General features: G+C 42.9%; 1 protein-coding gene across 2 annotated transcripts in view; it reads right to left on the reverse strand.

Moving 5' to 3' along the window:
• Positions 1-1,077: 1,077 nt before the first annotated feature.
• ppp2r5d (protein phosphatase 2, regulatory subunit B', delta) overlaps positions 1,078-26,064 on the reverse strand; it is a 32,382-nt gene continuing 7,395 nt past the window's right edge. Inside the window, exons 3-17 of one of the 2 annotated variants that reach the window (XM_080740908.1) lie at positions 24,018-24,192; positions 22,310-22,509; positions 20,574-20,684; positions 19,997-20,089; positions 19,690-19,820; positions 19,335-19,394; positions 18,681-18,789; positions 18,504-18,557; positions 16,488-16,658; positions 15,255-15,382; positions 6,133-6,234; positions 4,726-4,798; positions 4,095-4,142; positions 3,004-3,114; positions 1,078-2,703 (exon numbers count right to left, since the gene is read on the reverse strand). In XM_080740908.1, coding sequence (XP_080597034.1) covers positions 2,563-2,703; positions 3,004-3,114; positions 4,095-4,142; positions 4,726-4,798; positions 6,133-6,234; positions 15,255-15,382; positions 16,488-16,658; positions 18,504-18,557; positions 18,681-18,789; positions 19,335-19,394; positions 19,690-19,820; positions 19,997-20,089; positions 20,574-20,684; positions 22,310-22,509; positions 24,018-24,192 — 1,707 coding nt within the window. In that variant the 3' untranslated portion in view covers positions 1,078-2,562. Of the gene's footprint in view, positions 2,704-3,003; positions 3,115-4,094; positions 4,143-4,725; positions 4,799-5,260; positions 5,326-6,132; positions 6,235-15,254; positions 15,383-16,487; positions 16,659-18,503; positions 18,558-18,680; positions 18,790-19,334; positions 19,395-19,689; positions 19,821-19,996; positions 20,090-20,573; positions 20,685-22,309; positions 22,510-24,017; positions 24,193-26,064 lie in introns of those variants that run through there. The other variant, XM_080740909.1, reaches the window with a different exon arrangement.

The raw sequence follows: 26,064 nt of genomic DNA on the forward strand, positions 1-26,064 counted from the left end.
GAATCGGGTCAAAATTCGAATCATCACGATTTTTCAAAAATAGCAGATCTACAAGCTCGCAGCGCGGCACTCGGTGCCGCGCTGTGAGCTTGTATATCTGCTATTTTTCAATAGTTAAAAGCATAAAATAATGATACACAAAATGTGTACCCATTCTAAATGGGTTAACCTGTTCAATCAGAGTGATGGACACGAACCAAACCCGTGACAGTTCAGTCTCTATTCTTCAACCAGCGAGGATTATTAGGTCACTACATTTCCCAGCAGCACCCGGGTTCACATTAAAACTAACGTTACAGACTCTGTTGCCAAACTGCAAAATTCGGCCTCCTCCGTCTTCCAGCATGGTGGTGGTGCTGAGCTGGAGTTGGTGAACCGCTGAAATATGTGACCATTCTTGTGGACAAACAAGATGGTCACAATATTTCAGCAGGTCACAAATTTCACCGCCACACCACCATACTTCAGACTTACATTCATCATGCAGACAGGCTGTTCTGCGTTCAGTTCTGACACTAAGCTAACTGACTGGTGTCAAACCTTAAAAAAAAACTCAAATAAAACACATAACAAACAAAACAATAACAATATACATAAAAACACATAAATGTCAGGTAAAAAAGACAAATAAAGACAGATATTGGGCTGAATAATAATAATAATAAACTATTTGAAAATATATTTTGGAGCATGGGAATACATTTTCACCATATTTAAGATAAATGTTGGCCACTTAAAAGGGAAAAAAATCTATTTACTCCAAAATATAAATATGTTTGGCCATTTTAAATGTAAATTTGGAAACATCAGAAACAGTTTGCTTCAGAGGACACCACAGCTCATTTGGTCTTAGAACATATTTTTTTGTTTCCTTCTCTCCTTGCATGGTTTCCTTTGGTCTCTCTATGCATCCTCAGTGGGAACGATTACATTATTACATTATTACATTTGCAATAATGTTTGATCATACCTGTTATGTAAAGTAGGGTAAGAAGTCATGTTTTCATTTTCTATGTCCATGTTGTAAATTCTCTTTGAACCACTTTTGACCTGGGTATGCAACCTATTTGGGGCATTTGGGGCAAAAAGTAAAAAAAAAAAAAAAGAAAGATATATATACTGTATATATTTTTTTTTCTCGCCAAAATAGCAGATCTACAAGATCTCAAGTCATCACAACACGTGAGGCAGTAGGTGTGTGAGACTGTACATCGTCTCTTTTTGACGGGATATTTTGGCCATTTTGCATTTCTTAATATTTGATTCCTTAGTATATTTATCGCACGAGGCCAAACAGAAACATAATTTACATTTATATATGTTCCAATGTTCAATGCCACAAAAAAACACAATTTGTACAACAACTGAATCATTAAGGAAGATGTGATGACAGCCCTAAGTGGCAGGAGACGACTATTAGGTGAGCGGCAGTAACACTGACGCTATCCCCATGGCAACACCAAAACAAGAAAACAAATAAACAAAAACGGTAATACAATCTGTGCGCGTGCATGTGTGTTGTGTGTGTGCACATGCGTGCGTGTGCGTGTATGTGTGTGTGTGTGTGTGTGTGTGCCACAAAGACGGCTCTCTAGTCCAGCTTTGGTGTGTGTGTGTGTGACGGGGACGGGAACAGGTTGAGTTGATTGGTCAGGAGGCGGACAGCACATGATTTGATTGGATGAGGTGAAGAGGCGGGGGCCTCGGGAGTGAAGTTGCCCTGGAAACCGTGACTAAACACTGACGAGGGATCGGCTTGTGTCCTGTGTATGTGCGATGATGACATCATCGATCCAGCCTGGCCTATCAGAACACTGACCCCAGATCAGTGGGTGCACGGCACTCGTTTAAGGAGATCCCTTGGGGGGGGGCGGGGCAGGTGCTGATGTACTACTGACTGGGCGGAGTTTGTACTGACTGGGCGGAGTTTGTACTGACTAGGCGGATGTATTTGACCGCGGACCCCCATCTCAAAATATTTTGTTCCAGGGACCCAGAGAAAGAAAGATTTTAGCTACAAATGGTCGCTTTAAAAATATACTGTATGTAATATTCAAAATAACAGATGAACGCAATGAACTTGTATATCTGCTATTTTTGAATAGCTAATGTATAAAATAATGGTTAAAGTGGTTCAAATCTAAAGTGACACAGATGCATGCCAGGTCTGAAAGAGCAGCCATCTCAATCTAAACCTCTTTACAACAGAATGATCTCATCTCAGTGAAAACCTACTCACTTTGGATCAAGTCTACAGCAGTGGTTCCTAAACCCTTTAACTCAAGACCCCCAAGAAAACAAAAACAGTTTGACTGGCTTGTAGATTGCCTATTTTTGGCTTATACTCTCAGTTATTGCGTCACACTCCGCCCTTCGTCACGTGACCAGCCAGAGCAGCGCGGGTGTCCTTAAACGAGCGCACCCAATGATTCCAGGGCCACCCCAGGGTCAACTTCCACCGTCGGCCCTATTTTGTCCAACGGGGAGTCTCTCTCAGTGTGTTCAGACTCCTCGTCCAATAAGGAGTCTTTGTTTTCCGAGGAGGGGGAGGAGTCAGCAGGGTCAGAGAGCCTCCTGATTGGCTGTCAGGTACTCCTCGGCTCTCTTGTGCGCCTCCAGGGCTTTGATGGTGTAGACGTCCTGAGGAAGCTCCGACTTCCTCCTCATCATCACCTTGTTCTCCTTCTTGGCCTCCTTGCTTCCCTGCATGGGGAACACAGTGAAGACAGGGCGTTGGAAAGGCTGGAAGTTACAACAACGTGATAGATAGTACTTAATGTACAGCAGTGGTTCTCAACCTTTTCAGGCCGCGACCCCCAAAATAATCATATTTTAACTGGGGACCCCCCACCCTGACAAGCACTAAGAGTTGAGGCATTCGATTTTGTATAACTAGCAAATAGGAGAAGACAGTCAGCATTGGACACAATGGACAACCAGCAAACAAGCGTGTGCTTGTGCGTGTGTGTGTGTGTGTGCGTGTTGTGTGTGCGTGAACGTTACCGGTGTGGCTTCATTCTCCACAGTCTTCTTCAGCAGTTGGATGTCTTCAGCCGTGGGAGTGTCTGTCTCCATGGAGTACAACGCTAGACCACCGTCACTGTACAACATGTACTATAAACACATATGCACGCACGCACACACACACACACACACACACACACACACACACACACACACACACACACACACACACACACACACACACACACACACACACACACAACACACACACACACACACACACACCGTGATCACATACACAGAGCAGGAACACGTCATATGTTATTTAGCACAGTGGGCCATTTCTAAAAATCAAATTTCAAATAAAATCGCTTCACCATTTCGTGATAAATGGTGTAGCCTACTGTACACGAGGATTAACACTGTGAGTCAGCACAACTCGTGGCCAAAGAAGTGTTCCGACACCCGGCAGCGCTAATGTCTCCGGTGAATTCCCACCAGAGGAGATTGATGCCGCCCTGCGGCACCTAAAAGCCAGGAAAAGCGCTGTCCGACCTTCCTAGTCCGTGTTATTAAAGAAAAACGGGCGACAATGGCTAAAACTCAATTGAAAACATCTGCGACAGTGGACGTTTTCAAGATGTCTTGGCCATTATACCTGTGGGTCATTCCCACCATGCAAGATAGAGATAAAGATAAAAGAATATCGCTCTCAATTGAAGTGGATGGTGGTGTCCACACTGGACGCTACCATTCACTCCCATCCACTTCAATTGAGAGAGAGATTTTTTATCTTTATCTTGCCCGGTGGGAATGACCCTGAACGGAAGGCTCCTATCTGGTCCCTGGAACAACATCTTTTCAGATCGGGGCCCGTCACCTTTCGGGCTGAAACCTCGTATCTCCAAGTTTCAAATGTGTATGTTTTTTCGCAAAGTGTACAACATCAGACAAGTGCTTCATCAGACAAGGCCATCGCACAAAAGTAGTGAAAACAGCCGATCTACAAGCAGTGTGCTTGTAGATTTTTAAACAAATGCAAAACGAACGGTTTTGGACATACAAGGTTTTCACCTGACAACAACGATATTCATGTTGCTGGGAAAAAGGTTTGAGAAGTCTGAACTGACCTCTTCCTGTGGGTGGAGTCCAGGGCGGAGTGGGTGGAGCTTATGTATCTGGAGGAAAGGAGGACAGACAGACAGACACACACACACACACACACACACACACACACACACACACACACACACACACACACACACACACACACACACACACACACACACACACACACACACACACACACACACAATCAATATAATGTTTACATTTTTAATGTTGTGCTTGGTTTTTGTAAGTTGCCCAGTACTTCTACTGCGAGGAACTCAATCGGCTGAGGTTTTGCTGAAGCTTCATGGCAGTGAACATTGAGTGTTGCAACATTTTCATAAAATACCAAAGAAGTGTTTATTTCTTTTATTTTACACGTCGGCCACTTCCACCGTGCTTTCTGTGGAGACGTGCATTTAATATAGAATGACAGACAAATAAAGCGCACGTAGGCCTACTATGCAGGAAAAAAGGGGGAAAATACCGTCGCCCGTTACCACTGTGCTTTCAGCGGAAACGCGCTTGACGCACTCTCCCTCTCCCTTCTGCAACGCGAGCCAACCTTGTCCAAAACCTCAGCCGATTGAGCTCCTCGCACTTCTACTGTTGGCAGACAGACAGACCTGAGGAACAGACAGACAGACTGACCTGGGGGTTGTGTCTGGCCAGTTCTTCTATCTTATGCCAAATCTCCTCTCTCTCTTTCAGCTTGTACTTCTCTCTGAAACGTGGGTTAGGGTGCACACACACACACACACACACACACACACACACACACACACACACACACACACACACACACACACACACACAGAGCGAGAGATAATTAATTTACTATTGTTCTTCGATGACCAATGATCTCCAACACAAAAACAAAGAAATGTTCCAGGCGATTTAATGCAGTGGTTTTCAAGCTAAATGATGGAGTTGGTAACCAAATGGACCCTTATAGATCTTTAACTCTTGAGGGTGTAAAATTAACCCTTACGGGTCCATTTGGTTTCATTTTACGCTCTCCAAGAGTTCAATTATTGTTAAACACCTGCAATATAATCGATATCGCAATACATCGGGATAGTTTATTTGCCAATACTGTATCGATACTTCAGGCCGTAGTATCGCGATACTTTGAGGAAAATAAAATATGTTCCAATGCATAGGAACCAATGGTAGAAGTCCGGTCCTGACACTCTGCTGCCTCTAGATGTCGCTGTAGCTACTTCTCCCACGGTTCAGTGAGTGAGGTCTCTAAAGAACGATGAAAACAACAACGTTAGAGCAGCGCCTTCGGCTTTTAAAGCTGATATATCGCAATAGTATCGCAATAGTATCGTATTGCAAAGATTCGCAATATATCGTGATACTATTGCATCGTGACCCAAGTATCGTGATACGTATTGCATCGTGAGATTCTTGCCAATATCCCTACTGCATTAACTAATTTACAAGAAGTCTACACAATTACACTATAGCATGTAGAATAATTGTTATTTTGATTAACGTGTGGCTGTTATCTCTCCTATGCTACCAACAGCATGTCTGTGACTCAAGTGCAGAATAAATAATAATAACCTTGACATGAAAAAGGTTGAAAACCACTGATTTAATGCACTGCAGAAGCGACGAATGGTAAATCAGTGGCAAAAGGTACAAAAGGTCTTTCAGAGGACATCTAGACAGGACAGAAGGACTGTAATGCTTCATTTAGACTCTGCTTTTAGATTCGGCTATTCTCGAATAGCCGAATTAAGCAGTTAATGTACGGATTACGTTTTGGAATAATAATGTAAATCTGCAAGGTAATGTGTAACTTAACTTAATGCTGTCAAATAATTGTAGTGAAGTAAAACGTGAAATATTCGTCTCTGAGATGTAGTGGAATGCATCTAACCCAATAGAGTATTGAGTACCTAAACCTTATACAATGAAATGGTCAATCCAAAGTGACGTGTTAACTTATTGTTATGGATATTCTCAGCAACAATATAGGAGCGCAAGGGGTCAAGTGGTCAACAATGTTAGTTAGACGTCAGCTTGTGTGTGTGTGTGTGTTACCTGTGTTTGTCAGCCTTGTACTGTTGTGTACAGTCATCAAACAGTTTCTGGTTCATCTCCATAAACAGCTTCAGAGCATTGTAGATCAGACCGTGAATGGTCCTGAAACGCAAACACACTGATCAGCAACATCATAGCATACAGTAGCATATGGTAGCATACGCATACCCTAACCCTAACCCTTTCATTTTTTATATATATATATATTGTCCTACTACTCCCGCCCACACGCCTACAGCCCAAAGGAGTACGTTCAGTGACAAATATCACCCTTCCTGTGAGTTCTCAAATATCACACTACCCTAACACGAGCAGACATTTTCGGGCCCGGCCGGGCAGAGGCCCAAAATGTATGCTAATTAGTTGGGTCGGGCTGAGCCTAAGGTTCCATGAAAAACATTAAAAATACAAATCTATTACCCCAATAAAATAAATGTGAACTGCCCCTAGCGGCTTAACGGTAAGGTCAACGGAAATGGCAGTGGGAATGTTGGATGCAGCTCAAAGTGAACTTTACTCAGGTATCTATTTTGTCCCGTCCGGTTTTTCTGGCCTAAAAGTATGGTAATTGTTCGGCTGGGCTAAACAATTTAGCCACCTTTTGCCAGGCCACGACTGCAAATAAAACTGAGTTCTTAATATTCTTGCCTGGTTAACTATAGGTTAACTAGAATTGAAATATTTCTTTCTTCTTTCTTTCTTTCTTTAGCATAACAAAGAATATTAAATTCGGCTACACCAATGTAGGGGAGAGCCGCCTCATTTGTAACGCTTCATAATTGCGTTGACTACTAGGTAGGTCTACTAGTTTAGCAGTGTAGAGAGAGGGTAAAATTCAGAGAGTTGAACAGATCCATGCATGGATGCACATGAAACGTGTCAAAGTGAACTCATATTATCATCAAAATGGGTCACAAATTCCGTATTGAAGCGGTTTTTTTCCTCCGCTGCGCGAGGCGAGGCAATGGCGTGTTTAGTGGAGGATAACATTAATGTGTTTGTGTGTGCGTGCGTGTGTGTTTTCCTCCGTTGCGCGAGGCAATGGCGTGTTTAGTGGAGGATAACATTAATGTGTTTGTGTGTGCGTGCATGCATGCATTCGTGCGTGTGTGTTGAAAGGCGAATCTTAAACAATTATCCTGTAGTGTTTAATGCTACCCGATATCATCGTGCCTGATGATCTGCTAGTGTCTGGCCACCTAGAAGTTAGAACACAGTAAAGAAATCGCTCCATTCCAATAGAAAATCCCAAATGATGATTTGAGCAGGAGGACTCGTCTCAACCCCCGGTCGTGGGAAAATAAATAAATAAATTGCCCAATCAAACAGCATGGCCTGTTTTGATTGGGCGAACAGTCTAGTCCAGGCACGTGCAGAGACTGCACACATAGACATGAAAGGGGGCTTGAGCCCCTGCCCTTTCATCGGTCTGTAACAAAAGTGCCCTCTCTAGACCATGAATGCAGTTTTTACTATGATAAAGAATTGCAAATATCCCTCTTTCCATGCCATACCCTGAAGGCAGCATTCAAGAGAATTGCCTTGTCCAAACTCTCCTGAACTTGAATGCAGCATCTTATGTTGAACGAATTGCCCTCTCTGTGTAGAAATCCATGTCGTTACTCCACATCTCCTATTGACTATATGCTTAGTTCAGTGTGGTGTCAAGAACTGAAAATAGCCGACCTCCAAGGCAAGCTCACAACACGTCGCAGCATCTGCTATTTTCAATATTTTTCGAAATTTCAGCCCCTGCCTCTCTAAGATTCTTTGCACGTCCCTGGTCTAGTCCAGCAGAAAGGAGGGAGACGGATCAACTAGGGGGGAAGATCTTGCTCAGAGCGTGCGATTTCCTCATCGTTGCAGCGCAAGTGCGGATTCCAATGTGCTGTGACCGGCCAGAACGTCTGTCGGAATTTTCGAACGCTTCATGATGACGTTGCTTCAGGACAGTTTTGGAACCTGGTTATTGCCTTTGTCGCTTTCAGCAACAAAGCAAAAAGGTGCTTGACACTTAACTGGAGTGTGTAATATCATAACTTAAGCAATAGTGGATATTGCTAGTGGATATTGCTAACCTATTTAAATTCATCCTCTCTCTGACAGTCACGTTAACAAAATCTTTAGAGGCCTAAAAACTAGTTCAGAAAATAATATTTTATGTATGTACATGTATGTATGTATGTATGTATGTACTGTATATGTATGTATGTATGTGTGTGTGCATGCATTTATTTATTTATTTATGACACACATGCTCTTATTGATTACTTGCTGAATTCACCCTTTGTCAAGTCCCGCCCGTTGTCCTGCCCCTCTCCACACCCATTGGTTGCTGTGTCTTGGTGGGACATTCAGTGGGACACTCCATCCACTACCATGTTAATTCAGTTGCTTCGTATTGTTATTCTGTGTGATCAATTCTAATTTCAAACTTGGTTTCAGTCAAATGGAGCTGCTCAGTGGCAGCATAGTGAAACAGCATGTTTTAATATGTTTTTATTTCTCCATAAATTATGTTTTAGCAAATTCAACATAAAAAAGGCGGAACCAGGGCGGGACAAGGCAGATAGAGCCTGCTGGTTGGTCAGTCAGGGACCAACCAGAAGGCTAACAAAGGGTGAATTGAGGGATAATCAGTGTTTATGGTGATACTTTAAGATCACACACCATATTATAAACTAATTTAACACTAGCATTTATTTATGTATCATCCATTCAGCCATCCAAAAAATCAGCCAGCCAGTCAGCCAGCCAGCCAGAAAGTAGGAAGGCATCCTAAAAAGCATCCAGCCATCCAACAAATCACACCAGCCAGTTTTTCTGTTGGTCATGGCTGCCAGTTCCCACCTGATGTCGTGTGGGAGTCCTGAACACTCCAGATCGTACTGGATAACCACCAGCTTGCATAATGTCTTCAGACTAGGGTTGAAGTGTAAGATCTGCACAATGGGTTGTGTAGAGGTTAAGTGACCAAAGTGTATCATGTGATCTCCCACCATGCAACAGCAGCACCTACTATGAGTCCAAGCAGGGCCTTTTCCCTTGGGCTCAACATTCTTCCAGGAGAAGGTCTTTGGATTGAATTTCCACAGATCATTGAAATCGTTGAAATCACGAAAGTTGAAGCCGCCAAATATGTACAGCTCTTCATTGTAGGCAAAGGCTTTATGATCATAACGTTGTTCTGGAAGATATCCAGAAGATGTGTTCAGCCAGAAGTTGGTCTCTGTGTCAAACACACTGATGTTGTTGTTCTGGTGCTCTTGGCCGGGTTTTCCCCCAAATACAAACATCTTTGTCCCAATGATGGTGGCAGAATGCCATGATGAAACAGGTGGTGGAGTGCCACTGGTGTTAATTAAAGACCAGACCATCATGGTGGTGTCCAACTTGTAGATGTCATTAGTGTATCTTGTGTGGTGGGTAGACCTACAACATCCTCCATGGATAAACATGACCTTCCCCAAGACACAGGCTGAGTGGCCGCACCTCGCCCCTGGAAGAGCTCCATAAACCTCAGGCTTGAACCACCTGTGGGTGTCGACATCAAAGGCATAAAGAATGTTGTCCAGGTGCCCCCTGGTCTGAGAATGTCTGACAATTATCTGACAATTCACCAACCCTCCCCAGATGTAGACGATACCATCTATCAGCACAGCTGTGTGGAACAAGCGCATGGAGGGAACGTCTTCAAGAGAACGTTCTCTTCCAGGTGTCACTGGGGGCAACGTCATCCAGCGCAAAGACACTGTGTTGAAGACCTGCACATCAATGGGATCTGTGTCGTAGGCCTTCCCATTATGGAAACCTCCAAAGAAGTAAACCTTGTGTCCAACAGGCACAGTAGCATAACCAAGGAGGTGTGGCTTTGGTCCTCTTCTTGGACGCACCACCGTTGTTTTCACTGGCTCAGTCCAGTGTAACATCTCTCTTCTCTCTCTGTGTCTTTCTTGGTCTGGCTCTCTCAAACTCTGTTTAGACCAACATCACAATAATGTTCTCTCTAGATGTGAGCACCAGCTTATATACAGTAGACTGACTGACAAAGCTCTGCTGTGATGTCACTCACTACACAAACTACACAAACTGATGTCATATAAGTATGTGTGTCATAAAGGATTTCCTTATATGGGAATTTCCCTAAAAGGAGGTGATGTCACTGCTAATTAGCCAAACTAGGCCGGTGCCACCTACCTAATCGGGAACAATGCATGTTGTGAATGCAAACCCCACCTGCTTTTGTAAAACCCGGGGTCAGAGTACCAGTAGTAACCGTCGTACGTACGCACATACGTGTTTCGGTCTGTGTCCCATGTATGCCCATATATTGAGATCTCTGTATCTGTCTACCTGTGTGCCTTTTATGCCCATATATAGAGATCCTTGATGTCATCAGCATATGTCCATATATGGGCATATTGGTGGGATTGGCGGTTCTGGACAACCGGATGTCCAAATACTGTATGGCTATATTTGGGCATATCGGTTGGATAGTCAATGCAAGTCAGGAATAACACTGGTTATGTAATACCTGTTGTCAGAGTACCTGTTGTACCTGTCTGTAGGCCTGGGCGATATGGCCTTTATAAATATCGGTATGATATTTAAAATAATACCGCGATATTCGGTATTATCGTCCAATAAAAGAAACTAGAATTGGAGAAAGAAAAATCTATTTTTTCAAGTGCAATGTTAGTTTTACTCCATTAGATGGAGGCAGTGTGCCCGGCTGCCTCCATTTGTTGCATAATAAGCAATGAGAAGTGAACGTCAATGCTTTGTGTGACAATGCAGAGTTTGTTTAGTGTTCACTCAGGATATAATCCTGGCGTAGTTGGCATATTCAATCAAACACTGTCTGAACATGGATGAACTGAAACTTATGTCACACTATTGTATCCTCATGACTATGAAGGCAACAGGGCTTTAGCAAAGTGCTAATTCTTTTCTAACTAGCAGTGTTGCTATCGCTAACAACAGAAATTCAGAATGGAGGTTGGGATTATATCCATACGGTCACATTTCCATGAGGAGCACACATGACTTCTTCACATACATGTAACTAAGTTACTCCTGCATGACAATGTACAGTCAGGGCACGAACGAAGTCTCTGCTCTATCTCTGTGTGATCTGAGTGATGTGAGGGCTGACCATAGGGGCTGACGTACATATGTCACGCACGAGCAGCACGCAACGCATGCAAAACGTCGTGTAAAAGTTCTCCATTAGGAGAATTATAGTCGTTTTACAATAGACTCGAACAATTATTGCATAAATACAGTTACAGTGCTTGGAAAAAAGTAGTTAAAGTAGCAAAAAAAAAAAAAGAAAAAAAATATATATAGTATATATATATTTTATTAATGACGATACAGTATTCATTTTTAATATCGGTATTGCCCTTTGATATCGCGATATACGATATAATCGATATATCGCCCAGGCCTTTATACCCATATATGGAGATCTCTGTATCTGTCTGTCTGTCTGTGTCCCTTTATACACATATATAGTCTAGAGATCACTGTATCTGTCTGCCTGTCTGCCTTTGTTCCTTTTATGCCCATATATGGAGAACCCTGATGTCATCAGTATATCCCAATTATTATGGGAGCCCAACTGGGGAACCAGAGCCACTGGTTGTCCCAGGTTCGATTCCAAGCCCGGCCAGCAATGTCGATGTGTGTCCCTGAGCAAGACGCTTAACCCCTAATTGCTCACACGTTCCTTGTGGGCAGCGAATCAGCTGGGTTGGGCTGAACATACCGAATTTCCCTCGCGGGAGGTGTGAGTAACTATAGATCAGCAGTGCTGGTCAACCGCCTGTCGGACCGACTTGCCGCCGTTAACTCAACAGGTCGACAGTGTAAAATGGCGTGCTGAGGCATCACAGCATCAGTTTTTATTGCAAAGGGCTACAATAGAGTTTTCAAAGTGGGGTCCGGGGACCCCCAGGGGTCCTTGAGGGAGTTCTAGGGGGTCCCCAGCTAAATGATAGGGGTACAGTATGTGTAACTCAGGGGAGTGTACAAATGGAACCAAATGGACCCCTACAATAATTGCACTGTACCGAAGCCTGAAGGGCCAGGCCTTTTGTGTGTTCTTTTTCATATTTCTCCACCTGACTAACTTTAACTGCTAAAGTGAAGCTCTTAGAAATGGGTGTGTGAGACAGATTTCCAAACCATGTCAGTAGGCTTTGTAGTTTACATTAAGCATTGTTGTATCTACATGTCTGTGTCTATTTAGCATGAACACAACAATGACAAGACACTAAAATGATTTGTCATTCATCTTTCTTTACAAGTTTTTGTTATTCCTTGGTCTTTTTTATCCATTATTTGAAGGTCAGCAATGCTACTTTATAGATCTAGCTTCTTAATTAAATGCAAAATTAATGTTTCATTAAACTTGTGTATCAGCTCGCACCTTATTGTATTGAATCGAAACGCATCGCATCAAATTCCACAAAATCGAAATCGCAACGAAATTGCACCGAATCGAATCGCATCGAATCGCATCGAATCGTTCTGTATGTAAGATTTATCATCTCTGAAACTAATTGTAGGCCATGTATCGGATACATATCGTATCGTCTTGGAAGGGAGAGATACACACCCCTAGTAGTTATGGCCCAGGATGCCACTGATGACAAAACTGTCACTTAATTGTCATCTGGAGACCCCCTAAAATCATGTGAGGACCCCCCCCCCCCCTGGGGGTCCAGACACACAGGTTGAGAACCACTGGACTACGGGATCGATCACAGATCATCGACATCTTCGAAAGGAATATGATTTTGGTTAAAATTATTAATACTTGTAGAAGCCAAGCAAAGGCAATCAAATCAAATTGAAGGCAGGAAATACAATACAATACAATACAATCTCCCTGGGATATACTTTTTCTTATAACCTCTACTGTCTTCAACCTATTCAGGCAGTGACCACCCAACATAATCACATGTGAACTAGGGACCCCCCACCTTGATAAGCACTTGGAATTGTAGGAGTTGAGGCATTGTGCCGTATTTTGTTTGACTCGGTTCCATAGATAAATATTGTGAAAATAGCAGATCTACAAGCTCACAACGTTTTTAGATCAGCTATTTAAAAAAATGTTGCTTCTTTCATATATTATTTCCCAATTTGGCCAATGTTTGACCAGTTTTTATAGTATAGTTTGTTGATTAGTTTCGATGCAGTTATGGTATTGAGGTATTAAAAAGGTCTTAAAAGTTACTTTTAATTCTTAAATTGTCACTTCACTGTCATCTGAACCTGAAGGTTCCCAGTTAAAAGAATCCCTGGCTAATACGACAAATATGCCTTAATACATTATAATTGTCCTGTATAACTATAATGTAATATCAAAAACACCCTAAATACATTATAATTGTCCTCTATAACTATAATGTAATATCAAAAACACCCTAAATATTTTATTTCTTCAAGAAATAGCTAATCTTTCACTTAATAGGGGAAATGCCTGTCACAAGTTGATGTCATGAAACCATGCGTGGTCTATCCCTATGGAATTTATGACATGCATGCGCAAAAAACACACATTTGAAATATTGATTTGATGCTCATATTAACCATAGGAAGTATTACGTTTGTTTTTATTTGCACATGCTTGCCATAAATTCCATAGGGATAGAACACACATGGTTTTATGACATCATCAACTTGCGACAGGCATTTCCTCTATTGAGTGAAAGATTAGCTTTTTCTAGAAGAAATACAATATTTAAAGTTATACCATGTAACTTTTTTTATAAAACAAATCTTAAAATTGTCCTAACTCTTAAATCGCTAAAGTTTTAGAACACCCACTCCGTTATTTTCAGCTTCTGAAGCCTTCTCTTTATATATTTTCTTCTAGCAGTGACAGGGGCGGGATTTCCCGGCAAAATGACGTCATCATACACTACCGGCCAATCACAGCGAGGGTTATACACTGCCGGCCAATCACAGCGCATCTTGAAGTGGGGTCGCTAGCTATCACAATAGGGCGGCCATATTTGTAGGCGCCCGTGTGTCTCTATCTATACTCGGGTGAAACACTCCGTTTCTCCGGAATGCCTGAACGCACAGGAACCAGGGACCCCTCCAAGATAGATCTCGGCGAGGTGGAGGCAGACGCGGGGGTGACGCGGGGGTGTGAGGCCCGGTCCGCGGCGAAAAACGGCCGAAAGACGCGGACGCTACTGACCACTAGTTGAGCAACTTACACAGTATAGCTTTAAGGTGTTTTTAATTATACATTGTAGTTATAGAGGACAATTATAATGTATTAAGGCATATTTGTCGTATTAGCCAGGGATCCCTTTAAATCCTGGGCTCTCCCAGAGTTAGTGTCGAAGTGTCCTTGAGCAAAACTCTGAAGCCCTGATTGCTCCCGATGAGCAGGTCAGTGCCCTTGCATGGTTTCCTCTGCCATCGGTGTGTGAATGTGTGTGTGAATGGGTGAATGTAATACACAATCCATGCCTTGGATAAAGGCGATATATAAATGCACAACGTACTGCTAGATGTAGTTCTGACCAGGGACGTGCAGAGAATGTTAGAGAGGCAGGGGCTGACATTTCTAAAAGGGCCTTTTGGTGAAAAAAATGAAAATAGAAGACCTCCATGCTCACAACGCACCGAGCTGCGACGCGTTGTGAGCATGGAGGTCGGCTATTTTCAATAATTCTTTCAACATAAGAAGCTGCATTAAGTTCAGGAGAGTTTGGACAAGGTAATTCTCTTGAATGCTGCCTTCAGGTACGGCATGGAAAGCGGACATTTGCATTTCTTTCACCATAGTAAAAATTGCATTCATGGTCTTGAGAGGACACTTTTTACAGACAGATAAAAGGACAGGGGCTCAAGCCCCCTTTGATGTCTATGTGCGCACATGCCTGGTTCTGACAGTGCGAGTGGTCAGAAGTTGGGTGGGCGTGATACTTTTTTTCCCTTTGGCGTTCAGCCCATGCTTTACTCTGCCAGCAGTGAAAGCAGGTGATAGTTTTAAAGTAGCCTCAGTACCCAGGCTTTGATTTTCATTTGCAGCATCTGTGTGTGTGTGTGTGTGTGTGTGTGTGTGTGTGTGTGTGTGTGTGTGTGTGTCTCACTTGTTCCAGTGACTCTTGGAGTTCTTGTACAGAGCAGGAAACATGATGGGGAGAATCTTAGCAGCGTTGTCACTGATCAGACTCATGATGTACTCATTGTTCCAGTAATACAACGCCCTCTCTGCTACCTGCACACAAACACATATGGTACATGCACGCGCGCACACACACACACACACACACACACACACACACACACACACACACACACACACACACACACACACACACACACACACACACACACACACACACACACACACACACACACACACACGTTTGGACAATAATGATACACGGCAATACAGAACTGTATTTATTACACGACTTGGTTGAATGCTTGATTCTGATTGGTCAGTCGCTGAATTCAGCGATATGTTATTTTTGAGCGGTGAGTGGTGCTCACAGCATGGCAATGGCCAAGCTGTGAGCACCTGGCTCATAACTGTGATGCTTTATGTTGTGCCGTATCCAACATGGCTGCCATGTACTGTAAACAAACACACAATGTCATTGTCGGACCGTGACGGTGTCATAAATACCTGATTTATACTTTGTGCCAAAGGTTCAACAACATTTTTACAAGCTCACAAGATTGGCTATTTTTGTGGGGCACAAAACAAATAAGCACACAAACAAGCATAAAATCACTTTTTAGTCACAACATTGTCAGTGTATTTAGTCATAGTTCTAGTAATCATAACTTAGTCTTTATTTAGTTTTCGTCAGTGAAACAATGTAGGGTTAGATTTACTGAACTTAAAGGACAACTTTGTTTTTTCACAACAAGGGTTCATATTTTAGATTGTAAATAGAAACAATAAAAGATGGGTGTTAAAATGTTTTCATTTAGTGCTTTCATACGTTTTAGCGATTTTAACGGTTTTGATTTCAGTGGTTGGGGGCATGCATACAAATGGCTAAATATGTATTTCTAGACACAAAATAGCAGACAACGCGTCGCCTTGGAGGTCGGCTATTTTCAGTACTTGATACCACACTAAACTAAGCATAAAAAAGGCAATACTGGAGATGTGGCGTACAGCATGGACAGTGAGGGCAATTCTTTCAACATAAGATGCTGCATTCAAGTTCAGGAGAGTTTGGACAAGGCAATTCTCTTGAATGCTGCCTTCAGGTATGCCATGGAAAGAGGGCATTTGCATTTCTTTCACCATAGTGAAAACCCCCTTTCATGTCTATGTGTGCATGTGCCTGTGTGTGTGTGTGTACCTGGAAGTGAGGGCTGGACACACACTTGGCCAGCTGTCTGAACAGCGGCTCCTGGACTTTCACAAACTCTGAGGGCTCGATGACGTCCAGGATCTCCTCCAGCTCGTTGAGGAACATCACCTCCTTAGGACTGTGGGTCTTAGGCCAGAACTTCAACAGACCCATGATCACCTGAAGGGGAGGGTATGGGAGGAGAGGAGAGGAGAGGAGAGGAGAGGAGAGGTCTGATTGATATACCTGCATGCTGAAATCACCAATACTAAACAGTGCCCACATTTGGAGATAACTGATGTCACAGATACTGAGCCGCATGCTGAACCAGTGCCCACATTTGGAGATGACTGACATCACTGTTACCGCCGCCATGGTAACAGCCACATGCTGAAACAGAGCCCAAATGTGTCCTATACTGTGTATGGAGATGTTGAGAACCTTATATATATATATAGATCAGGAGTTTTCAAAGTGGGTGACGGAGCACCCTGGGGTGCCGTGACGGCAGTCCAGGGGTGCCGCGAGATAATTTGATGATATTTGGAATTTATTTGGAAACTTGAAGTACAAAGTTATTTTCAGTCAGTTCTAACCAAAATGGCTATTTTTACTAGTTTAGTACATCTTATAGATGATAAATACAAAACGAACGGTTTTAGACGTACAAGGTTTCCACCCGACAACGACGATATGCTATAAATATAAGGTGCTGGGAGTGAAAATCATAAATTAGTGGTGCCTCGGATTAAAAAAATATTTATGGGGTGCCCTGAGACAAAAAAAGTTTGGGAACGCCTGATGTAGATAACCCCCCTCGTGTCACATGAGACTATCGTCATAGACAGCATGTGTTGCCGGGGCCCATATACTGTAAATAGAGAGCGGATAGCCCCGCCCCCAGCAAATCATTTCAATGCAAGCGCTCAGTGGCGTTTTGAAGCATGCGGAAGAAGCTGAATTCCGGTGCATTGTGGGTAAATCCAGGCGCATTGTGGGGGAAATTGGCAACTGTTTAGTTGCCAAAATATTGGAGGTCGAGACGTAATTATGTCACGAACATCACAACCGTCCATTGAACCCCATAGCAGACCCCAGCGGTGCGCTCTTTTGCTTGTGCATTACTTTTCACCCCGCCTGCAGTTCCAGCTTTGGCCAGCTTGAGCTTCAATATGTACAAGCCGTTCTGGGGGCTTGCCGGGGCCGACGCCATGACCCGTACAATGGCAACACGTGTCACGTCTCACGTCTAAATCCTGCCTATACTGCAAGGTAATAATGGTGGTATAAGAGCAGCAACAACACTAGTATATCGTTGTTGTTGAGGGGAAACCTCGTATCTCCAAATTTGTATGTTCTTTCCCAAAGTAAAGCCCTGCTTCATCATACAAGGCCGTCGCACAAAAGTAGTGAAAACAGCCGATCTACAAGCACACAACAACTTGCATTGCGAGGCGTTGTGTGCTTGTAGATCGGCTGTTTTCACTAGTTTAAATCATTTTTAAAATGATAAATGCAAAACAAACAGTTTTGGACATACAAGATTTTCACCTGACAACGACGATATCTGAACTGTCGCTGGAGTCACGCCACCGTCGCCCCCTGCAATGTTGTGGCCCTCGGCTTGGTACCCTAGACATAATTCGGCCCTTGGGGAAAACGAATTGGGGAACCCTGCTATACTGTATAACAGCCCGTTCGGCTCAGGCAGAGCAGAGTTCCATCGATCACGGGACCCGATAGTTCTGCGACCTGGCTATATCCAAGCAGTATTATAGACTTTGTTGGTTCACCTTGTTAGAGGTCTAGGCAAGGCTAGCCTCTCAGAGGCTTGCAGGTTAAGTAAGCAGTGTCTGAGCTCCAGCGTCTGAGCTCTCTATTTCACCTACATTCAATCCCTCCTCAATCCTCATACAGTACGCTGTGCACACCCCATAACCCAAACTCTGCACATAATTCGGAGCACATATGTTCGAACGGGCAAGGACTAGTGCTACAGATTAATCATATTAACCCAATACTCACCGGCTCAGTAAGACTGCTGTCCTTCTCCAAAAACTGGACCACACAATATGCTAACTAGAGAAAGAGACAGACAGACACTTCTTTTAAGGATGTGCATATAGGTGCATTAGGAAGTGTGTGTGTGTGTGTGTGTGTGTGTGTGTGTGTGTGTGTGTGTGTGTGTGTGTGTGTGTGTACCTGTGGATGGTAGACGCTCAGAGACTTGACTTTATGCAGCGGCAGCAGCACTCTAATCAGAAACATCTTGTGTTCTTCTTTCAGAGGGAGAGCAAAACCATTGATTATACTGGAGAGAGAGAGAGAGAGAGAGAGAGAGAGAGAGAGAGAGAGAGAGAGAGAGAGAGAGAGAGAGAGAGAGAGAGAGAGAGAGAGAGAGAGAGAGAGAGAGAGAGAGAGAGAGAGAACATAGTATGTACAAGTGGTCGTGGGTGTGGGGGTTAAATTCTGGTGTTAAAGGACTAGTTCACCCCCCAAATGACTTTTCTTTCCTATAGATTACTCACACCATGGAGACTTGAGTTCAATAATATATATATATTTTTTTTGTCGCATTCCTGAGCCAATAATTTGATTATAATAAAATTATGCCCATTGATTCCCGATGGAGACCCAAATGCATTTGGGTCCCCATCCGGAATCAATGGGCCTGCAAAGAGTCTCCTCAAATTATTGGCTTAGGAATGCGATAATTAAAAAAAAAATGAACTCAAGTCTCCATGGGTGAGTAATCGATAGAAAAAAACTCATTTTGGGGGTGAACTACTCCTTTATGCTTAGACTTGACGAGGAACAGTTACAAATTGTGTGTGTGTGTGTGTGTGTGTGTTTTACCTGCCCAATATCTCCAGCAGTTCTGCAATACCATTGTGATGTTCTGTCTCGTATATAAACCTGGGAAAACATGGACATCAGGTACGCGCCTTTTTTCAGAGCAACAACATAGTTTTAGTCAGCATAGCTAATTTATAGGAAAGAAAATAGGAACTATCAAATATCCAATCAGAAAAGGGGGCCGGGCTGTTTGGAAACCAGTGCTTTACATTATGCACATATGTTTACATTCCATTTTGTCCTGTATCCTATTGATCAATGTTACCGGCAGAATGTGTTATTGATCTGTTAGCTGTAGGATACATTATTGATACCTGTAGAATATACTATTGATCTGTTATCATTGATGTCTTACCTGTAGAATATATTATTGATCTGTCGTCTGATGTAGGCCCTCAGTCCTAGGAACTTCCCGTAGATTCTGTGGAGGATGGTCTTCAGGAAGTCTCTCTCTCTGGGGTCCTCACTGTCGAACAGCTCCAGCAGCTGTAGGGCCATCATTATTTAGGCCTATATTACTTTATTATATTATGGTTATTGGAACACAATATTCTGTAACAATGATGAAATAGCATCCACACAAATGCACATTCAATAGTAGGGTCGGTTGGGGGGGGGGGGGGGGGGTTAAGGGTTAAAGGTGAAAGGTCAGCATTACTCACCGACATAACAAACTTTTGATCGATGTATTTTTTGGCAATGTTTGGCTGAAAGTCTGACGATTCAAGAAACCTTAGAAAGAACTCATAAACCAACTGGAAAAACAGACACACAGGCAGACAGACACACAGAAAGAGATACACACATCGGTTTTTTTAATGTTTTGCCAAAGTGAGAAAATGTACATAACATTCCATATCCATTTAAACTGGATGTCAAGAACTGTCAAGAACTACAGACTGGTATCACTCCTTTCCTTTCTTTCAAAAACTCTTGAACGTGTTCTCTAACCAGCTTTCTCTGCATCTCTCACAGTCCATCTATTAACTTCTTATTATGTCTTTCCTGTCTTCATTGTGCATTTGGTTTGTGATTCTGATGAGCTTATTGTGCACGTGCCTGTGCGTGTGTGTGTGTGTGTGTGTTTGTTGTCACTGGTGTATGTGCATGTGCAGACACGCCTGATATATATGCGTGTGTGTAGATGTGTGTGGTTACCTGTAGGTGAGGCCAAGCAGCCTCCAGTGTGTGTGTGTGTGTGTGTGTGTGTGTGTGTACGTACAGTATGTGCGTGGTTACCTGTAGGTGAGGCCAGGCAGCCTCCAGTGTGGGTTCATCTTCTTCAGGGTCGAACTCTGCTCCGGTCGGGTTGGACGATGGAGGCAGTGTCCTGAACAAGTTGATTGAAAACTACAAGAAAACAACGCATTAATCCCTGACCTGAAAACAGCTTTACTGAAAACTGTGTGTGTGTGTGTGTGTGTGTGTGTGTGTGTGTGTGTCTGTGTGTGCACATGTGTACTTTTATTACTACTCTTGTGAAGGCCTAACGTCCCCACAAGTATAGTAAACATTTCCTGGGCTCAAGGTTGACGCGAGCCCCATATAGAACCTCACCCTCCTCTGTAGAACTGTTGTGCTCCGGGATTAGGTCCTAGGAAATTCTATGCCCTTTGTGGAGGAATTCCTCCATGGCGGAGGGGATTACCCTTTTCGCCACAACACATCCAAATGATTTTCCGAACACCAGCACATAAAAAGTTTACGGGAAAGCGGTTTAAATCATTTATTTAGTCTAAATAAGCGATTTAAACCGTTTTCCCAACCCTGACTTAAACTTTTTATGTACCGGTATTCGGAAAAGTATACTCTGGGAGCGTGGAACTACCCAGCAAACATTTTGAGGTATATTAGACGTCTAATATACGTCTAAACTTATACAAGAGGTCTAAGTTTATACGTATAAAAATGGTATAGATATGCAAGTTTTTTTAGAGGTCTAAACTTAGACTAGACGTCTAATATACTTTTAATAGACGTCTAAGTTTATACCTGGGTCTAAATTTAGACTTCTAATAGACGTCCGGCCGTTAAGGTCTAAATATAGACGTCTATTAGACGTCTAAATTTAGACCCAGGTATAAACGTCTAGTCTAAGTTTAGACGTCTAAAAAACTTGCATATCTATACCTCTGGTAGACCATTTTTTATACGTATAAAGTTATACTTCTGGTTCAAATTGTTTAGTGGGTACCCTTACTTTTTGGATACTTTGGGGTGGCGAAAAGGGTGATCCCCGCCGTGGAGAAATTCCTCCGCAACGGGAATACAAATTCCAAGGATCAGAGAGTCGGAGCACAACAGTTCTACAGTGGAGGGTGAGGTTCTATATAGGGCTAGGTTGACGCGGAGGCCGATAACTTTGGAGTGGATCGTCGCAAGTGGACAGGGATTTTATTTTCTGTGTCTGTCTTTTGAATGCTGCGTGGATCTAAGCGACAGCAGAATATTCAGCGCTTTTTCAAAGGTACCTGTAAGTGAAAAAAATATTTCTTTTTCATGGCATAGAGAATGAGTTAACTCATACCCTGCCAAAAATGATGTTTTCTATAATAAAAACGTCTTTTTAACTATGGACCTCCCTGCCAGACGTCTTCTGGACGTCTTTTTTCAACAAAAAAAAAAAAAAAAAAATCTTTTAATAAATTTGGACCTCCAACAGTGTACTAGGCATGATCGCGATCGCGAAATTGCATGTTTAACCCCCATACCAACCCCATCTTTCAAACATGGCAGCCATGTTTGTTTACATTTGAAGAAAACATAAGGGCTGCCTTCTCCTGAATGCCTGAACGGATTTCCAAGCGGATTTTTTTGTTTGAAAGCTGTGAAAAGCATGCACATGCATAGTGCATGATCTGTGCACGAATGTGTGCACCAGCGTGCACACTATTTTTTTAACCCTTTGTTGGCGAACCGGCAATATAAGAGGTCCCACTTTAAATATGGCACCGACTGAGTTTTTAAGAGCATACCATGATGACAGCTTCAGGGTAGATGTTCTCGGTGACCACGTCGCTGTTGTGGGTGATGTACTCCACCATCTCGTTCAGCCCGGCTCTCTTCACCTCCTTGTACTTCAGATCACTCAGAGGGTCGGTCACAAAGTCAAACAGGACGCAGCACTGCCGCAGCTTCTGGACAAACAGCTCCTCCTGCTCTATAGGGGGCGCATCTGAGAAGGACAGGAGGTCAGTCAGTCAGTCTGATATCTATTAGAGTTCTCAAATTCTGCCCGGACCCTAGCCTCATAAACCAGCCTCCTCCTGAAATGGCATTTTCCACATTTCAGGTTTTCAATTTGATGTTTTGGCCATTATCTCTGGAACAGAAGGTCCAATCTGCTCAATTCAAAGCATGTTGGAATGCGTGACTTTGAGCATATTGACACGTTTTTTTGGTTTGCAGGGTTTTTGGGCCTAAAGGTATGGTAATTGTCGGGCCGGCCCAGTAGGGCCCAGTTAGGGTCGGGCCTTCATTTTCAGATCCGTTGAAAACTCTAATATCTATGCATTATCGTTGCTGGCGGGCAGAAACCTTGTATCTCCGTATTTCAACGCCTTATGTCTTATGTCTAAAGAAGAAAATGCCAAGGGCCACTGAGGTGGTGGTGGTCTTGGAGTATCCAAGGCTATGCCCTACCACCAGCCATCAAAAAGTGTGAATCAATGAGTTTTTTTTTTTCAAATTTAAATTTCCCATCCACTGGGCCAAGTAAAGTGTTCCGATTGGCTTCTTCTCCCATACTGGGGTTTGTTGTCTGTTGTCTGCACTGCTATGATCGGTAAGCCTGAAACTCATCTACTGTATGTGAAATTAAAGTGAAATATCCCTTTAACTCATTGAGTGCCAATCCCGAACTAGTTCGGCTTTATTAGCGTATCGCAGAGTGCCGATCCCGAACTAGTTCGGCTTTAAAAAAAAAAAAAAAAAAAAAAATTTGAATTTTTTTTTTTTTTTTTGGACCCCATCAAATCTAGTGAACATGATTTCAATCGCGATTTTGCATGTTCCACCCCCATACAACCCCATCTAACATACAGGGCAGCCATGTTTGTTTACATAACATGTAAAACATAATGGCGATTATCTCAAGAATGCCTGAACGGATTTCCAATCGGATTTTTTTGTTTGAAAGCTGTGAACAAACTGCACAAATCCACTCCAATGCAATCCAGGATTGCATTGGATTTTTTAGAGCTCATTCTTCTCTGTTTTTTCCCATGCATGAGGTGTGCAAGGTTTAATCATGGCTAAGTTGACGAAAATAAGGCTTCTAAAATGCTTGGTAGCCAATAGCTAACTTCAAGCTAACTTCATCCTCTTCCTGTACATGCACAAAGGAAAGTGTTCAGGCAAGTCATGGCTGCAGGGCTTCTGCATATACCAGCATATCTCTATGGGATTTTCTATGGCCACTGGGCGCCCTCTAGTGGTGACTAGGGTGGCACTCAATGAGTTAATAACAAAAATATACTGTATTATCCTGGTCTAAGAAATCAATGACACTCTTGTAGAAAATATTGAAGGCAATATTATCCTTTTAGAATTCTAGATCTAGTGAGAAAGGTTATGTGGTGCAAAAACTAAGCGCAATGGACAGTGAATAACGAATCAAAATGAATCCGTTAAAGTCTGGAGTATTCAAAAATAATAGTAGCTATTCTGTCAGCAGTCCTGTACCTTTCAGAGCAGGCAGTTTGTGCAGCTCTCTGTTCTTGGCCAGGTTGAAGCGAGAGGAGCTCTGTCTCCTCTCCTTCTTGACGATCTGAGGGCCTCCAGAGTATTTGATCTTGTTGAGCTGGGTGGGCGGAGGGGTGGAGTTACTGGCTCTCTTACTGCTCTGCTGCTGTTGGGCCTGAGGATAAATAACATAACGTCATGATGGACAATCAACAACATTGTCATTAATCAAATCATACATATGGATTCATGCCAAACCACCACGCACACTAATTGTGTCAGTCAGTCAGTCTGTCTGTTTACAGCCTCATGGTGGCGCTATAACAGGCCGATTTGTGTGGCCTGGTTGTTACCAGCTAATCTCCGGCGCCGTTGGCCCGATCGCTGCCAAACTGAGCACACACACTCCCTGGATGCTAATTCAGAACCTCTGCCCCACATTTTTTAAATCAGCCTCATGGTGGCGCTATAACAGGCCGATTTGTGTGGCCTGGTGGAGACCTGTGCTCGGAAGAGCACTGCTTCTAGTTTACACATGCCATACATTATAATGACAAAGAAATCTAAACAACGACAAATCAGTGAACAGCGATGTTTTCAAAACTCAGTCTGCATGGAGGTGCTGAAAATGTAATTCATTTTAAATGGTGAATGTATATAGTGCCATGTTCCAAGGCGCTTTACATAGATAGTGCATTAGTGCATAGTACATCCACACACACACACACACACACACACACACACACACACACACACACACACACACACACACACACACACACACACACACACACACACACACACACACACACACACACACACACACACACACACACACCATGCAAGGCACCAAACCAATAACAAAAATATACTGTATTAACCTGGTCTAAGAAATCAATGACACTCTAGTAGAAAATACTGAAGGCAATATTATCCTTTTAAAATTCTAGACTTCAACAGGGGCTACAAGACCCCTAGGGTCTCGGATAGGGTAGTAACTCAGTTACTACAGGCAGGGCTGCCAAATAAATAATAAAAATAGCATATCTACAAGGTCACAATGCGCTGTGATGCGCTGTGACCTTGTAGATCGGCTATTTTCAAATAGCTCTGTGTGTGTGTGTGTGTGTGTGTGTGTGTGTGTGTGTGTGTGTGTGTGTGTGTGTGTGTGTGTGTGTTCATGTGGCCTAGTTGCTTCTTTTGGGCTTGTTTTGGTCGACCTGGCTGCTTGTGTCTCTTGCACAGCAGCCCATGGCCGTGCACCAGCACCAACTCTGAATCTCCACTGTTTACACAAAAACACTAATGAACAAAGTGAAAGATGGGCTCCATCACTGTGCATTTTTACGGTATGCTGATGGTCAATGCCCTTGCAGATGAGAAGTTCAGATCAATAGGCTCTATGCACAGCAGCCATATTGGAAAATAAATTGGGCCTCTTCTTTACTTCTTTCACAGGTGACACTAGATAAGACCTAACACTTTAACCATTATTTTATGCTCTAACTATTAAAAATAGCAGTTATAAAAGCTTGCAGAGCTTGTAGATCTGCTATTTTTTTTTTTAATCTTTGAATATCTTTTTAAAAGCAACATTTGTAACTCAAATATTTGCTTCTGTGGGGTCCCTGGAACAACATATTTTGAAATGGGGGTCCACAGCCAAATACGTGTGATTTTGGGGGTCCTTGACATTTGAGAACCACTGATTTAGAAGAAGAATTTAGAATCGGGTCAAACTATACAAAGACTTGCACAAAGTTTCACAATTTCTTCAAAAATAGCACTGTGAGCTTGTATATCTGCTATTTTTGAATAGTTAAAGCTTAAAATAATAGTTAAAGTAATAATGCGTAATAATGTGTTCCAGACAGGGCAGGAAAATCACGGCGGCCACGACGGCCATGGCCGTCGTTGCCCCTCTCTTTGGCCGTGTGCCCCTCGAAAAATGACATGCCCAAACGGCCACAGTGGCCGTGGTGCCCCGGCGCCCACAGCAGTCCATTAACTGCTTTTTACCGTTTTTTCCTCTGCGCGATTTTCCAGT

This window comes from Nannobrachium achirus, assembly GCF_963921795.1.
Source record: "Nannobrachium achirus genome assembly, chromosome: 13".
In the NCBI taxonomy this organism is placed as follows: Eukaryota; Metazoa; Chordata; class Actinopteri; order Myctophiformes; family Myctophidae; genus Nannobrachium; species Nannobrachium achirus.